The 18,221-nt window shown below is 42.1% G+C and overlaps 2 protein-coding genes across 2 annotated transcripts in view; both read left to right on the forward strand.

The window, feature by feature from the left end:
* LOC309567712 (galactoside alpha-(1,2)-fucosyltransferase 2-like) overlaps nucleotides 1–18,221 on the forward strand; it is a 312,387-nt gene that overhangs the window by 25,405 nt on the left and 268,761 nt on the right. The gene's annotated exons all lie outside the window — the stretch shown is intronic.
* On the forward strand, nucleotides 1,605–2,600 carry LOC309568552 (galactoside alpha-(1,2)-fucosyltransferase 2-like; the record flags this gene model as incomplete). The annotated part of the gene is made up of 1 exon (XM_082274253.1): nucleotides 1,605–2,600. Exon 1 carries the CDS (start codon nucleotides 1,713–1,715, stop codon nucleotides 2,598–2,600), a length of 888 nt encoding a protein of 295 aa, XP_082130379.1. The 5' UTR covers nucleotides 1,605–1,712.

The following is an 18,221-nucleotide window of genomic DNA, read 5'->3' on the forward strand; positions in this document are numbered from 1 at the left end:
ATTGCACTATTATGTGAAGGAAAGACTTGATTTAAAAAATGAAGTTCCATATCAAGCACTCCAAGGTATTAACTGCAAGCTCACTTCTCAAAAGGACTTTGGTGATTCAGTGTACCAGACTACTTGTGATGACAACAAGATTGCCCCTTCAGTCGAAGACAAGGAGTTCATCAAGATTATGGATGAAGAGTTCTTCAAGGACAATTCCAACAGACCCAAGTTTTTAATGGACCAGTCTTCTACAAACATTGAGTTCCAACATCTGCTCAAGAAGAAATTTGGAGGTAGGACGTTTTGAACGTTTCTCCTCTTGGAAAAGGTTGGTGAAGACTATAGCAAGATTGAGTCATATTGCACAGATTTTCCGCAAATCGAATCAGACATCGTCTTGCCATGGATGGCACACCTGTAAGGAGTCACCCAATGCATTAGAGTATGAGAGGGCTGAGCTGTTCATCATACGTCGTGTGCAAGAAGAAGTCTTTGTGGAAGAGATTAAGTGCTTAAGAGGCAAGGGACCAGTCCCAAAATGTAACCCACTATTCACACTGAACCCAGTGATCGACAACGAGGGCATGCTTTGAGTCGGTGGACGACTGAAAAGGTCAAACCTGCCAGGGAAAGAACAGAACCCCTTGATAATAACAAGAAACCACCATTTGGGAACATTGATTATACAGCATTACCATGAGAGAGTCAAACATCAAGGAAGACACTACACAGAAGGTGCAGTCAGAATTGCAGGGTTCTGGATAGTTGGAGTGAAAAGACAAATAGCCACGATCATTCACAACTGTGTTAAATGTCAGAAGTTACGGGGTAGACAGCAGTTTCAACAGATGGCTGACCTACCTGCAGACAGACTGAGTGAAGATACACCCTTTGCATATGTCGGAATCTATGTGTTTGGACCATGGACAGTAACGGCTAGAAGAAGTCGTGGTGGTCAAGTCAACAGCAAAAGATGGGCTGTAATATTCACTTGCTTAACTGTAAGAGCTGTGCATATATAAGTAATCGAGTCAATGGACACTTCGAGCTTTATCAATGCTCTAAGGAGATTTCTTGCTCTAAGACAGCCAAGCCATGAGGAAAACCACTTCACAGAACAGGTAAGTATAACATGTTTGCTATTTTTAAGCAAAAAACCCAGAGACTTTACAATTACTTTAAGAAGCTGCCGCTAAAAGGGATAGTGTCCTTGCATTCTTGTTACCATTCTGGAGTATCCCACAGCTCATTAATCCCCATCCAATTTGATCCGCAATAAAACTTCTAAAAAGGCAACCCACAGACTGTTTCTTAAACCAGAAGAGTGAAAGCTGTTGTTTGCCTGGCTGTACCACCATAGCAAGAAGAGAACCTGGGACACAAAACTATCTTAGTGGAAGTTGGGTTACTTACAGAATTTTGTTTGCTTGATAAAAAAAAGCATTTTAGTACATCATAAAAATGAAAATATATGAAAAATTATAGATTACTGTGTCTATAGTCTAAAATAATATATGTATATATTTTTTTTTTAGAACCCCCAACAGAAAATATCTTGGGAGAACATGAAAAAACTAAACAGTTGGATCATCTTCTCCGTTTTAATCTTAATAATCATTACACATGTTTTTTTCTGGTACAGTTTTGAAAGAAGATATATAACATTTTGCACATGTGCAAGCAAAAAACAATCCCTTAATGCATTAAATTTGGAAAGCAGGATGCCATCCATCAATGACCATGTCTTTGAACCCACTGGTATGTGGACTATGGAACCTTCAGGGCGCCTTGGAAACCTCATAGGGCAATATGCAACACTTTATGCATTTGCAAAACGGCATGGACATCAAGCCTATATTTTACCCAGCATGCATTCAGCACTATCCAAGATGTTCAGGATAAAGCTGCCAGTTATTAGTCATGAAGTTGCAGACCAGATACCATGGAAGACCTTCAGAATGTACAATAACTGGATGTCTAAAGAATATTATAAAATCTCTGGAGAGTTTGTTAAACTTTCTGGTTATCCCTTTTCATGGACCTTCTATCATCATCTCAAAGAAGAAATTCTTAAGGAATTTACTTTCCATGACTTTATTAGAGAAGAAAGCAATGCCTATCTTGCTTATATACAGGGGAACAAAACTAACATCACCTTCATTGGCATACATGTCCGTAGAGGTGACTACGTAGATATTATGCTGAAGAGTAAGAAAGGTGTGCTAGCAAGCAAAGAGTACCTGCATAAGGCCATGGAGTATTTTAGAAAAAAATATAAAAACACATTGTTTGTGGTTACCAGCAATGGGATAGATTGGTGCAAATCAAATATTAATAATTCCTTGGGAGATGTTTACTTTTTTGGAGATGGAAACGAAGGATCGCCATGCCATGATTTTGCTCTCTTGGCCCACTGCAACCACACGATTATGACCATAGGTACATTTGGCTTATACGCAGCCTATTTGGCTGGAGGTGAAACCATCTATCTTACAAACTATACTTTGCCGGATTTCCCCCGTGGCACAGGTTTTAAATATGAGACTGTTTATCTTCCTGAATGGATAGGTATTCCTGCTGATCTCTCCCCACTTATAAAAAAGGATTGATATCTCACTGAAAAGGGAAGTAGTATTAAAGTAAACCGGTTACAAACTTTACTAATCCAAATTAAACAAGACGTTTGGGGTTATAAAAAAAACAAACAAACCTACAGTACATACTCACCTCTATGCTGCATAATCAGTGTGATGCTGCAGCTGTCCCATGTCTGCTCTAAACCTGAGAACTGAGTGATCACATGACTGCTGATCAGTCAGCTCTCAGTCTGCATGGAGCAGAGATCAGTGACTGTCAGTCATTACTCGGTTTTGCTCCTCCAGCTTTCACTGCAGCACTGGGCTAAAGACATGGCAGGTGTAGCTGGCTCCAGCGTTCAGCCTCCCATTGTAAGGTGGGGGCAGCTATCAATCAGGCAGCTGGGTGGATCCCAAAAATATTGCCGGAATCATTCCAGAGCCTGGAGCAAGTTCCTCCACGTCAGCTGATATCAGATCTTAGCCCACTGTCAGCAGAGTCTGGCTCACATCAGCGCAAAAGTAAGTAAGAGAAGTATGACAAAAATGGCTTTGGCCATACTTCTCTTTTAACCGCTTGCTGACTGTATACTGCATGTCTGGGGCACGCATGCGTGTTGCTGGTGAACCACTCCCATTGTGATTGGACACAGCAAGAGCAAATCAGCGGCTCTGGCGGACCCGCCAGTCGTTCCGGAGAGAGACAGAACAGCAGTCTGCTGATGTAAACAAGGCAGATCGCCCTTCTGTGAGAAGGGGAGGTAGAGATCCTGTCTTTCTGTTAAGCAGGAACAGGGATCTCTGCACTCTCATAGTAAAAGCACATCCCCCACAGTTAGAAATCACTCCCTAGGAACACAATAAACCCTTTGATCACCCCTGATGTTAACCCCTTTCCAGCCAGTGACATTAGTATAGTGACTGTGCATATATTTAGCACTGATCACTGTATTAGTGTCACTGGTCCCCAAAAAACTGTCCAATGTGTCCACTGCAATGTCACAGTCCCACATAAGTCACTGATAGCCGCCATTACTAGTATAAAAATATATATAAATAAAAATTCTGTAAATCTATCCTATAGTTTGTAGACACTATAACTTTTGGGCAAACCAATCAATATACGCTTATTGAGATTTTTTTTCTTACCAAAAATATGTAGCAGAATACATATTGGCCTAAATTGATGAAGAATTTCGATTTTTTTAATTGAAATTGTTTTATAGCAGAAAGTAAGAAAAAAAAAATATATATATATATATATTTTTTTTTTTAATTGTCGGTCTTTTTTTGTTTAAAGAGCAGAAATAAAATCGCACAGGTGAATAAATATCACCAAAAGAAAGTTCTATTTGTGGGAAAAAAGGACATAAATTTTATTTGAGTACAGCGTCGCACAACCGCGCAATTGTTAGTTAAAGTAACGCAGTGCCGTATTGCAAAAAATGGACTGGTCATGAAGGGGGGAGCTCAAGTTGTTATTAAAATATACATTGTGAAAGTCTATTGTCAAAACAACCAGGAGCTCCCAAGATACAGACAACTGAAGTAAAATGTGAATGTTATGTTTCCGGTAAATGTTGAGTTTGGCCCTGCCCTAGCCTATCTTTTGAGCTTTCTTATTGGTCAACAAGGCTGGCCATCATTAAAGAAGCAATAGAGGGGTGTGGGACCTGATTGGGCAAGCCATGCCTAAAGTTGATCTAAACTTAGTCACTAAAATCACACATACTGTTAGCTTTAACCCTTTTCGTTGCCAGACCCTGCTCTCCACTTTTAATCTTAGCTGGCCAGGCCCTTTTTTCAATTTTTCCTTTTTTATTTTTCCCTTACAGCTTTCAGAGTTCGTTAAAGACCCCCTTACAAACCATATATTTTCCGAAAGCACATGACCAGTAGAATGCAAATATGGTGCTATTAATTTTTAGGGAATAATAAAATTTGCCCAAATGTTTATTAAAACAATATTTTTGCTAAAAATACACTAAAATCATTATTAGCAGATAAAAACACAGCACGTTTTACAAAATTCCTACCAACTATAAAAGCTAACCTGTATTGAGTTAATAAATAGCCACTATTTGTAAATTTTAAATTGCACCTTTTTGCGAAATGGTGAAAATCATACATGCGCAAAAACGTAAATATCCACATTTCTCTAAAATCTAGAGGTTTTCATTTTTCCTTACAGCTTTTATAGTTTGTTAAAGACGACCCCACCAAGCCAAATATTTTCTAAAAGCACATGAGCTGTAGAATAAAAAGAAGGTGATATTGATTTTAAAGCCCTGCAATATTTGTGCAAATGTTTATCAAAATAATATATTCGCTAAAAATTCTCTAAAATCATTTTTAGCAGATATAAACACAGAACATTTTACAAAATTCCTGCTAAAATCCTACTAAATATAAAAAGCATAACCTGTACTGAGTTAATAACAAATATTTGTCATTTTTAAATTGCGCCTTTTTGCGAAATGGTGAAAATTGAACGTACACAAATATGTAAATAACCACATTTCTCTAAAAATTTGAAGGTTTTATTGTTCCCTTACAGCTTTTCAGAGTTTGTTAAAAAAAACACAAACCAAATATTTTCTGAAAGCATAGGACCAATTGAATAAAAGGAAGGTGCTACTGATTTTTAAGACCCCACGATATTTGCGCAAATCTTTACCAAAGCAAAAGTTTGCTAAAAATATACTAAAATCATTATTAGCTGATACAAACAAAGCAAATTGTATTAAATTCCTGCTAAATTCCTACTAAATATTAAAGCCTAACCTGTATTGAGTTAATAAATAACAAATATTTTTAAATTTAAATTGCACATTTCCGAAATGGTAAAAACTGAATGTACTGGAGGTTTTTATTTTTCACTTTTAGAGTTTTTAAAAGACCCCCCAAACTTTAAATTTTCTGAAAGAAAAGGATGCTTAGCATAAATGGAAGATGCTACTGATTTTTAAGACCCCACAATATTTGCACAAATGTTTCCCAAAGTAATATTTTTGCTAAAAACGCACTAAAATAATTACTAGCAGATACAAACACAGCCAATTTTACTAAATTCTTACTAAATATAAAATCTTAACCTGTATTGAATTAATAATAAATAACAAATATTTGTACATTTTAAATTGCACCTTTTTGCAAGGTTGCAATCATTAATAGTGGATTCATACATGGCAAAATGTACAAAATTCCTGCTAAATTCCTACTAAATATAAAAGGTAAAACTGTATTAAGGTAATAAATACTAAATATTTGTACATTTTAAATTGCACTTTTTTGTGTAATTTGTGTACCTGAAAATTTAAGGTACACAAAACTGTAAATAAAACTGTAAATACAACTGTAAATAAAACTGTTAATAAAAACATTTTACTCTAAAAATCCAAAGGTTACCATTTTTTTACCTACAGCTTTCAGAATTTGAAACAACCCCCCCAAACCAGAAATTTTATGTTAAATTACTATTAAAGCATCCTTCTCATGTGGCAAACTAAAGTGGCATCCCCGGGCATCCCCGTAAAGGTAGTCCTATTTATGTCAATTGGGATGCAATGGCAGCACAGGCATAGCTGCTGTTCCCAATCTGACATCCGTGTGGGTGTGGGTGTATGACCCCGAACATATGATTGCCAGTAACACACACATACACACACTAAATACCTCCATTACTAGTATAGTGTCTGAATGGATCAATATCTGATCAGAACTATACTAGCGTCCCGCAAAGTTTAGTGTTCCTAAAACATAGCATTAGCAGGATCGGTCACAACACCTGCCTGCACCTGCGTTTAGCCCATCTGCCCATTCCATAGTTACATAGTTACATAGTTAGTGAGATTGAAAAAAGACACCAGTCCATCCTATCCTATGATGTGTGTGTGTGTGTGTTTGCTGTTAACCGCACATTGTATACCCCTCTATGTTGTAGTCTTTAAGGTGCCCATCTAATAGTTTTTTGAAACTATCAATGCTTCCTGCTGATACCACTGTTTGCGGAAGAGAATTCCACATCCTTACTGCTCTCACAGTGAAGAACCCCCTGCGTATTTTAAGGTTAAACCGCCTTTCCTCTAGTTTTAGTTAGTGGCCACGTGTCTTATTGTATTTCCTTTCTCTGAGTAGGTTTTTCCATATGCTAGGGTTGCCAGTACAATATTTGTACATTGATATCATATCCCCCCTCAATCGTCTCTTCTCCAGAGATAATAAGTTCAGTGCTTGTAGTCTTTCCTCATAGCTGATGCCCTCCCTTCCCCTAATTATTTTTGTTGCCCTTCTCTGGACTCTCTCCAGTTCCAGCACATCCTACTGAGGACCGGTGCCCAGAACTGGACAGCATACTCCAGATGTGGCCGGACCAGAGTCTTGTAGAGTGGGAGAATAATCTCTTTATTTCTGGAGTGAATCCCCTTTTTTATACATCCCAGTATTCGGTTGGCTTTGCTTGCAGCGGCTTGGCATTGCATGCCACTGCCAAGCCTGTTGTCTACCAGTACCCCCAGGTCCTTTTCCATCCTAGACTCACCCAGAGGTTCCCCCCCTAGTGAGTAGCTTGCTTTCTGGTTTCTGGCACCCAAGTGCATTACTTTACATTTTTCAACATTAAACCTCATCTGCCATGTAGTTGCCAACCCCATAATTTTGTTCAGGTCCGCTTGTAAGGTTTCCACATCCTGCCCAGAAGATATTGGCCTGCTTAGTTTAGTATCATCTGCAAATACTGAGATTTTACTTGATATCCCCTCCTCTAGATCATTTATGAATAAATTAAACAGGACAGAACCCTGGGGGACCCCACTTTCCACACCCGCCCAATCCGAGTACTCCCCATTAATCACCACCCTTTGCAACCTCCCCTGGAGCCAGTTCTCTATCCAGGTACTCACCTTATGGTCCATACCTACCTTCCTTAGTTTGAACAGTAAGCGTTTGTGGGGAACGGTGTCAAAGGCCTTTGCGAAGTCCAGGTACACCACATCCACAGGCTTACCTTTATCTAGGTGGCAGCTCACTTCATCATAGAAGGTTAATAGACTGGTTTGGCAAGAACGATTTTTCATGAATCCATGCTGATTACTACTAATAATACCATTTTCATTACTAAAGTCTTGTATGTGGTCCCTTAACATCCCCTCCAAAAGCTTGCAGACTACTGATGTTAGGCTGACCGGCCTATAGTTAAACGGGATATATCTCGGCCCCTTTTTAAATATTGGTACCACGTTGGCTTTTTTCCAATCAGCTGGCACCATACCCGTCTGTAAACTATCCTTAAAGATCAAGAATTATGGTCTGGCAATCACCTGGCTGAGCTCTTTAAGAACCCTCGGCCATCCGATCCCGGTGATTTATTTATGTTAAGTTTCTCTAGTTTAGTTCTAAGTCTATCTTCTGTTAGCCATGGCGGTATTTCCTGAGGTGTGTTGTTTAGTTTGGCCTTACAAGCTGGGTTAGTGTAGCCCCCCATTTCTTTTGTGAAGATTGAAGAGAAGAAATTATTTAACACTACTGCCTTTTCCCTGTCCTCTGTGGCCAAAACTCCCTTATCATCTTTTCTGGGGCCAATGTGTTCTGGCCTCGCTTTCTTACTGTTTATATACTTTAAGAATTTCTTGGGGTTCTTTTTACTCTCTTTCGCTATATGACTCTCGTGTTCTATGTTAGCCGCCCTAATTTCGTATTTACATTTTTTTTTTTTCAAATATAACTTTTATTCTTTTTTCAAAACACATAAAGGGCTTACAACGGAACAAGGAAATAAGTACATCTCAATCGAGTTATAACAACAAAAAGAAAGATCAGACGATCATAAAAAAACAACTCAAATCCTCACTACCCCCACCGTGGACCCCCACAAGGAGGTCTCATTAAGTTATTAAATTTATATACCTTCCCACAACCTATACTCACGGCAGGCAGTAAGACAACCCTCAGCAGGCCCGTCTATTCCGTTTTTACCCCATTTAACTAAAACAAATAAACAGACAAACAAACAACAAAAAAAAAAAAAAAAAGAGAAGGGGAGGGAAAAACAATTATCTCTGATTAGGGAGATCTCTCCCCCATCTCCACTCATGAATGCAACAGATTGACACCCTCATCTGACGAAATAAAGGTGTTCCAGAGCTCCCAAGTCTCACGGTACAGCCTTCGTTTACAATGTGATGTCAGCATCAAATCTTCCATCTTATTGATAGCCGCTACCCTGCGTAACCAGTCCTTTACCGTAGGAGGGCAGGGACTTTTCCATAACGCGGGGATACAAGCCTTCGCCCCATTGACCAAATGACGCACCACCGATTTCTCATATCTCTGTATGGGGATATCTGATAAGTGAAGCAAAAAGAAGGTCGGATCCTCCTGAATAGAATATTCCGTACATTTTTGAACAATAGATCTAACCTCAGACCAATATCCTAAGAGTTTCGGGCAAGACCAAAAAATATGAAGTATCGTTGCATCCTCCCCCCCACAATGCCAACAGTTCGCTGATACATTTGGAAAAATCCTATGAAGTTTATAAGGTGTATAATACCACCTGGTCAATACCTTAAAGTTGGTCTCTTGGATTTTAGTACAGATAGAAGTTTTAAAAGCCAACGAAATCATATTCTGTATTTGTGATGGTGTGAAGGTGCGATGTAAATCAGATGCCCATTTGGTCAACCAGGGCAAAGAAGAGTTATCCAACGGGGACATTAGTAAACTGTATAGTAAAGAAAGCGTATGTGGCAGAGCTCCCTCTTTAAGGCAGTATCCTTCAAATTTAGTCAAACTCCGTGCAAAGTCTACAGGATTCGGCAGAGTATTCAAGAAGTGATGAAGTTGTAGAGCCGACCAAAAGGTGAGCTTGAAATCACCATCCCTATTTGTCAAAGTCTCTAGTGTCGGCCAGTTATCTGCTACAAGAAACTGATCAGCCCGAACATGTCCGGCTGTGCCCATCGCCACCAAATCTGGTGACGAAAGGCCCGGCCCGAACCGCGGATTTCCAATCACAGGAGCAAGGAGGAGAAAGAGAGTACCTCATATTAGCCAGATGGCATGTTCGCAGCGTAGTACCCAAGAGGGGGTGAAGTCAAAGTGCTCCACTAAGAGGGATATTCGTCTGTGCTTGCTCTATACTGATCCATAATTTAAATGCCTGATGTTGACACCAATCAACCACTCTACTCAAATAAGCTGCCTGGAAATACTTCTATATATCCGGAAGAGCTAGGCCGCCAAACGCTTTTGGCCGGGTCAGTTGCGTCCGCTCTAGGCGAGGTATTTTCTTTGCCCAAACAAAATGTAATGAAAAGGGCATGAATCAAATGAAAATAACGAGCAGGCAACCGAACCGGCAGAGCCCTTATCAAATAAATATGCTTGGGCAAAATATTCATCTTTATCAAATTGCACCTGCCAAACCACGAGTGGAGACCCATATGCCACTTTTCCAGAAGAGTACGTGTCTCCACAATCAAGGAGGGGGAAATTCAGATCATAGACCTTGGACAAACATAATGGGATGTAAGTACCAAGGTAACGTAGATCCCTATTGGTCCATCGGAAGCTAAAGCTTGTCTGTAAGACACATAGGAGAGGCGGACACACCACCACTCCCATCGCCTCCGACTTGCCAAAATTGATTTTAAAGTTCGAAAAGGATCCGTATCTGGTCAGTTCTTGTAATAAATTTGGCAGGGAAAGGATTGGGTTTGTTAGTGAAAACATAAGGTCATCAACATAAGCGGATATCTTATAGTGACCCCCACCAACTTTCAGTCCCTGTATATCTGGATTCTGACAGATAGTGCAGAGAAGGGGTTCCAGCGACAGGGCGAATAAAAGAGGGGACAAAGGGCACCCCTGTCTTGTACCGTTATTGATAAGGAAAGAGTCAGATAAGAAACCATTCACCTTGACCCCTGCGGTGGGGTTTGAGTATATACTAGTGATCCAGCGCTGCATATTACTTCCCAAGCCTATATATTTAAGAACCGTAAACATGAAGCGCCAGTCACTGTTTCCTAAGTTGTCCCGTATTTCTATATCCGTGAGCAGGTCTGTATTGTTGGTAATCAGTAGGTCAATTACCGCATTGTTTCTTGACGGTGCATTCACCATCTGACCCATGAAATTGTCCTGCAAAACATTTAGGAACTGCCGAGCCTTGGATGAATGCGCGGTTCCTTCTGCCCAGTCTATATCTGGATAATTAAAGTCCCCCATTATAATGACATTTCCCATCCTTGCTGCCAATCCTATCTGTAAAAGGAGGTCCGCCTCCCCCTCCTCCCTCTGGTTGGGGGGCCTATAGCATACGTCCAATATTACCTTCCCCACCGTGCCTTCCCTTTTAAGTTCTACCCATAGGGATTCTGCCTCGTCCATAGCTCCATTATTAATATCATCCCTCATATTTACCTGTACACTGTTCTTAATATACAGACATACCCCTCCCCCTTTTTTACCTTCTCTATCTCTGCGATAATGGCAATACTCCTGAATGGTCGCCATCCAGTCATGAGAGCTGTCAAACCAAGTCTCAGTTATCCCCACAAAATCTAAGTCCTCCTCAAACATCAGCAGCTCCAGCTCTCCCATCTTGTTAGCCAGGCTTCTGACATTGGTATACAAGCCTCGTAATTTTGACTGGTTACATATATCCTCATTTGATGTTTTTAGGCTGCTTTCTTGATTTTTCCCCATACCCCCCCTGGGTTTAGGAGCTCCGAACACCCTACCGCTAATGTCCCAATTTCTGCCCTCTGAATCTTGCTTTCCACTGGCTAATTCTACATCCGTACCCTCCCCCCATCACCTAGTTTAAAAGCCCCTCTAACCCAAAAGTGCAGTAATCAACAGATTACTCTCATTTCCAATAAACAACACACAAAACTGCAGCGTTAGCAGATTCAGGCCTGATCTCTGCTAGCACTAGCAGTTTTTTTTTCGTAGCGATTCAAACAGTCCTCAATAACCAGGTGCTTTTTTATCTGTGAGTCACATTAGGTACCTGTAAATTTATTGGCCAAAATGTCAAACGAAAGGTACACTCGTGAAGAGGCCTACATGATGAGAGCGATAGGGAAGCCTCACTGTCAGAATCAGGCTCAGTATACAAACCTGTAGACAGCAGCAGCACCCTGAGAGATAGCTCTGACGATGGGAGTAGTGGTACCTGCTAAGGTCAGGTGTACCCGACCCTGTTCTTCTGTTGCTGAGGTTTAGCAATCGCAGGGTTCTCATATGCAGCAGAGTGTCGGTACTAGTGCCACTCAACCTTCTGGTGAACTGGCAAGCACCAGTGGCCTAGTACATCCTGGTCATAGTCAAACCAGCACTGCAGTAACACTTGGTGACGTTGGGAGTCCCATAGGTGCAGTTCAAGTTGGTGCGGTGGCTAGCCCAAGTAGTGTCCCACAGCCACCAAGAATTCAAAGACAGGCCCGTAGAGCCCATAGTGTCCTTCCTGATGCACTGGCAAATCCTATTTGGGAGCCCACCACTTCTGCAGTGCCCATATTTCCTCCGTTCACTGGCCAACCGGGAATTCAGGTGGAAACAGCCAATTTTACCTCCCTTGACTTTTACAAGCTGTTTTTCACAGAAGATCTGTACAAATCTATTGTGCACCAAAGCAATTTATTATGCTGATCAAGTATTCGCCGCAAATCCAAATTTGACCCTTGCCAGAGAATTTGCATGGAAACATCACTGTTTCTGAATTTAAAACCTTTCTGGGCCTATCCCTTCCTATGGGCATTACTAAAAAATAATTAGTTGCGGTCATATCGGTCCACTGACTCAATTCACCATATGCCCGAGTTCTCTGCTGCCATGGCGAGTACGAGTAAATCCTGCGGTTCATGCACTTCAGTGACAATGAACTCTGTCATCTTCGGGGTGACCCTGGATATGACCGGCTCCACAAGATTCGGCCCCTCGTAAATCACTTCAACCAGAAGTTTGCAGCCTTGTATACGCCCCAACAAGCTGTCTGCGTTGATGAGTCCGCTTAGGTTTTCTGGCTGCCTTGCTTTCATACATTTTCTCTCCAGCAAGCGTGCCAGATATGTATAAGCTCTGTGACAGGGGAACAGGCTATACATGTAGTTTCCGGATTTACGAGGGCAAAGATAGCAATGTGGAACCCCCTAAATGCCCAGACTACATAGAGGGCAGGGGCAAGTTTGTTTGGGACTTGGTGTCACCCTTATTCGGAAAGGGCTAACATTTACAGTATATGGGGACAACTTCTATACAAACGTGCCACTTTTTGTCACCTTTCTGAATTTGCAATTGGCGCATGTGGCACAGTGTGACCTAATCGCCGGGGTTTACCCCAACGACTTGTAGATTCCCGACTTAGATTGGGGGGAGAGAGCCTGCTTGAAGTCTAACAGATTGCTTGCAGTGAAGTGGAGGGACACACGGAATGTTTTCGTTCTGTCCTCCATTCACACAGATACGACAGTCCAAATTGCAATGTCGACTGGTGTTGTTGAGAAGCCCTTCTGTGTCCACAAATACAACCTTCACATGGGAGGGATGGAATTCAATGACCAGATGATGGCACTCTACTTAATTGCCCATAAGGCCAGATGCTGGTACAAAAAAGTGTATGTATACTTATTTCAATTGGCTCTGCTTATGTGCTATACAAAGTGTCAGAACGAAGTGGATCCTTCCTAAAATTCCAGAAAGAGATCATCACAGCCTTTCCATATCCTGAAGGTGCTGTGGCCCAAATTCACAATCCAGATGCAGTGAGCCGGCTGCAGGAGAGGCATTTTCTGTATGTCCTCTCGAGTATCTCTTCCCAAAGACACCCCCAAAGAAGATGTCGTGTCTGTCAAAAACACGGATATAGGTGTGACACCCGCTATTTTTGTCTCTCCTGTCCTAGCCAACCTGGTCTCTGCATCGGGGACTGTTTCTGTCCCTACCACACACTAGTAGATTATTAGTATACAGTACAGCATGGCACACTTACACAGGGTCTCGAAAGATGTTAGATGGCGATTGCATTTTGAGAGACTCTAACCTGGAACGTTTTAAAGTTACAAAAAAAAGCGTAAAAAAAGTTACAAAAAATAAAAAAATAAAAAAGCCAAAAATAGTTGTCATTTTATTGAGTTAATTTTCTGTTCTTACTCTACTTTTCCACTCTCTTTACTTTTACTGTACTTTATAATATAGTGTTATTCTGTAATGTTTTATTGTTACTGTTTTTCATTGTTAACCTTTTTTTATTTTTTTTGCTTTTCAGATACCAGCATTCTATGCTATATTAATGTAATGTTTTATTTTTACTGTTTTATTGTTAACCATTGTTTGCCTTGCAGGTACGCCCATCAGCTGCCACACTGATTCATACATTCGGACAGCAACAGCATTTTTCTTTCAGCATATATGGAAATCAATGATGGTAGTGCTGTAGGAGGAACTTTCACCACCACAGTTAAAAAAAAGAACATATATGGTGAAGCATAGGGTATAGGGGTGGACGCAGAGGGAGGATCTCACCTATGCTTCGCCATATATTTTTTAACACTTTTCTTGGCAGAGATTTCTTCATCTACTTCGATCAATGCGAATGGAGGAATCTGCTATGTTCTGTTTTTTTCCTTCAGCCCGTGGGCTGCATGAAATAAAAGAACATTGCATTTATGCCCATCACTAGATATGGGTGGATATTGGGAGGTCTAATACCACATACCACACATTTTCTGGCAGAGATTTCCCCATCCACATCGATTGATGTGAATGGAGGAATCTGTTAGGCTCTCTTTTTTTGTTCAGCCCACAGGCTGCATGAAAAAAAGAACCCTACAATATATGCCAAAAAAGGACCAGCAACATACTATTACGTCACTGGACTTTGAGTGGTCATACCAGGATGATGCCTGCAGATTTAGGCATCATCTTGGTATTAAGTGGGAAATTTGGTAAACACCAAAGTAAAACTGCGCAAACGGTTAATTCAGTAAAACTTCCTGTGATAAAACACAAAGCATAAATCTATAAATATATAAATGTGAATCTCTGAGGAATTTCTTCCTTACTGTGAGCTGCAAACAGAAAGCTGTGGTGCTGTGACAATTTTAAAAGGGTGAAATATTGCGCTCAACATATAATAAAGTGCTTGTGCAAATAAACATGAAAATATGTATTGGTGTGGAAAATTTCTCAATATAAGCTTGATATCAAAAGTATATAGTCCATATGCAGCAACAGAAACCAAAGTCCATATAGCATTGGTAATACTAGATATAGCAAAGACTTGATAGTGGTGTAGAAAAGCCTCCACCTCCACACTTCCACCCAGTGTTCAAGCAAGGTACTCCTTAGAGGTATATGACCCCTTGATTATAGGGGGTCACATAGACATTTAGATCCAATCAATAAACGATCCTCAACTCCTCAGCTCCAAAATTCATACTCCTATGACGAGCTCTCAGAATGAAAACCGGGATCTCATGGCGGACATATATAGAGCAAATGAGACTCTCATGGTGCAGTAAGTTTGAACATTTCAATTTATTCTTAAAATAATGCACTTACTAAAATCTCCATGTTAAAATCGCTCGACACAGATAATACAGGTAGCGGGACGATGAGCACTGACGCCAGCGCTCCTCCAACCCGGAAGTCGATACGGTCTCAGTACGAGCTGACGTCATCAGGGGATGACCTCGGCCAGGGCGGTTCACGAATGTCAGCCGCAAATTTTCTCAAAAGTCTGCGAACCGCAAGTTCGCGGCTGGCCCCATTGACTTTTAAAACCTTTAGGTCATATTTGCAGCCAGAAAAGACGTACTAGCTGTGCACAAATAGTCCCAGCACATGGACAATGTCATAACAGAAGTAATGCAATTGGAAAAGTTGCCCTAAATTATTATAATTTTTTTTTTTTTTCATAAATCAGCCAGAACTGACAGCAGCAGGTAAAAACATTGTGTAATACATATAGGGTCCATTCACACATTTGTAAAATGGGTCTGCATCCATTCCACAATTTGGCGGAACCTTTACAGACCCATTGATTTTCAATTCCAGTCTGAAAAATTAGGCATTCACAGGATAAAGAAGTAAGTGTCGGCCATTCCAGGACCCAAAAATTAGCCCACATGGGTTTACCTGACAGCTAAGAACGTAGTATTCTGTGGCTGAAGGTACATTAGGCATTCACAGTATACAGAAGTAAGTGTCTACCATTATAGGCCCCAAAAATTAGCCCACATGGGTTTACCTGACAGCTAAGAATGTAGTATTCTGTGGCTGGAGGTACATTAGACATTCAGAGGATACAGAAGTAAGTGTCGGCCAGTATAGGCCCGAAAAATTAGCCCACATGGGTTTAATTGACAGCTAAGAACGTAGTATTTGGTGGCTGGAGGTACATTAGGCATTCACAGGATAAAGAAGTAAGTGTCGGCCTGTGTATCTGGTCCTTTTATACGGGGGTCCCCCTTAAAACACTGGAGCATGAAGGCCCCCATTTGCACTAAACTGGAAGCGGTGTAGAGGCCTGCTTCCAGCTCATCATCCAGGATAATGTTGTCCTTGTTCTCCTCCCCCCATCCATGGATAACACCAGGGATCCCAGAAAGGTTTAAAGCATGCTCTTCTTACTCCTCCTCATCCCCCCCAGCACCATCCCCCTCTGACTCCTCTTCAGACTCCTGCTGTTGACTTGTCTCAGATGGAGTAACACCCATTGGGAATTCATGCAACATTGCGACTTTCTCATCTTCCTGCTCCTGCTCCTCGACGGCTTGATTAATGACACGACGCAATGCACGATCCAGAAAGAAGGCATAAGGTACGATGTCACTTATGGCGCCCTGGCCGTGACTGACCAGTTTGGTGATCTCATCAAATGGCCTCAGAAGTCAGCATGCGTCCCGCATGAGCAGCCACTGGCGAGGTGAAAAAAACCCAAGCTCCCCAGAACCTGTCCTGCCAGAGTTCGTTCAGGTAGTCGTTAACTGCACGTTTCTGCTGGAGCAGCCTATCAAGCATATGCAACGTTGAGTTCCATCGCGTCGGGCAGTCACAAATAAGACGCCTGACGGGCAGGTTGTGTCACTGCTGAATGTCAGCAAGGCGAGCCATGGCTGTGTAAGATCTTCAGAAATGGCCTGAGATTTTCCTGGCCTGGACCCCAGGGTATTTTGCAACGAATCACTGCACCACCAAGTTCAGGACGTGTGCCGTGCATGGCACGTGTGTTATTTTGCCCTGTTTCAGCGCGCTCAGCAGATTGGCACCGTTGTCAAACACCACTTTACCAACTGTCAAATTCAGCTGTGTCAGCCACTGATCTGCCTGTGAATGCAAAGCTGAAAGGAGTGCAGGACCAGTGTGGTTCTTGGCTTCCAGGCACAACAGACGCAGCACAGCATGGCAACGTCTCACCTGGCATGTGGAATAGGTTCTGGGGATCTTGGGTGGCAAGCGGCGGAAGAGACGGTAGCAGCGGAAAAGGAGGAGTCAGCCGAGGAGGAAAGGGAGGATGGAGGAGGAGGAGGAGGAGAAGAAGAGGCAGGCCTGCATGCAATCCATGGCGGTACAACCAAATCTACACGGGTGCCACGGGTTACATGCTTGATGATCGTCAGAAGGTTCACCCAGTGGGCAGTAAAAGTGATATACCTTCCCTGCCTGTGTTTGCTAGACCATGTGTCTGTGGTCAGATGTATCTTGGCACCAACACTGCGTGCCAGAGATGTATTCACTTGCCGCTGAACATGGCCATACAGCTCTGGCATACCCTTCTGCGAGAAATATTTCCTGCCTGGGGACCTTCCATTGTGGTGTTCCATTGGCCACAAATTTACGAAAGGCCTCCGAGTCCACCAGTTGATATGGCAGTAGTTGGCGGCTTTCAGTTCCGACAAGCCAGCAGTCAAACGTTGGGCAAGAGGGTTATCTGGCGTCATCAATTTTTTACGCTCCAATATTTGGGCCACAGAAGCCTGCCTTTTTCCAGAACAATGTGATGATGGCATCATGGAAGGTGGAGTGGAGGACAAATGTGAGGAGAGAGGAGAAGGAGAAGAGGCTGGAGGGTGAGAGCCTGGAGTGTGGCTTTGTGGGTTCTGACGGTGTTGCTCCCACTGGGCTCGGTGATGGGAGTTCAGGTGCCTTCTTAAGGCGGTTGTCCCTAGGTAAGTGTTGGGCTTACCGCAACTTTTCCGTTGACTGCAAAGGCTGCAGATGGCAACACTGTTGTCAGCAACGGACACATTAAAAAAAGCCCATGTGCTGGCGTCCTGGGAGTGCCAGATGTGACTGTACATGGTTGATGGCTCGCTCCAGATACATTTGCAGTCTGCTTTCTACCTCTTGTGCAATGCAAGCTCTGCCTGCCTCTCCTCCCTATCTGCCGGTCCGTCTCTCCCTCTGATCTCCCCTCCTCTTCCTCTATTGTAGGCACCCACGTGACGTCCATAGACATGTCATCATCCACGTCACCTTCCCCACAACTAACAATCGAGATCTCGGAGTAGGCAGCAACAGCGGGGACCAACCTCCTTGGGCTGATCTGGGTACTGTGAAAAAAGGATACTAAAATAAAATAAATAGGTGTAAATATTGCCTGCAGCTGCTGTGCACTTAGAAAAGAACTAAGAAACAGTGTAAAAC

The sequence above is a fragment of the Pelophylax lessonae genome, assembly GCF_965119305.1.
Source record: "Pelophylax lessonae genome assembly, chromosome: 12".
Lineage (NCBI taxonomy): Eukaryota > Metazoa > Chordata > Amphibia > Anura > Ranidae > Pelophylax > Pelophylax lessonae.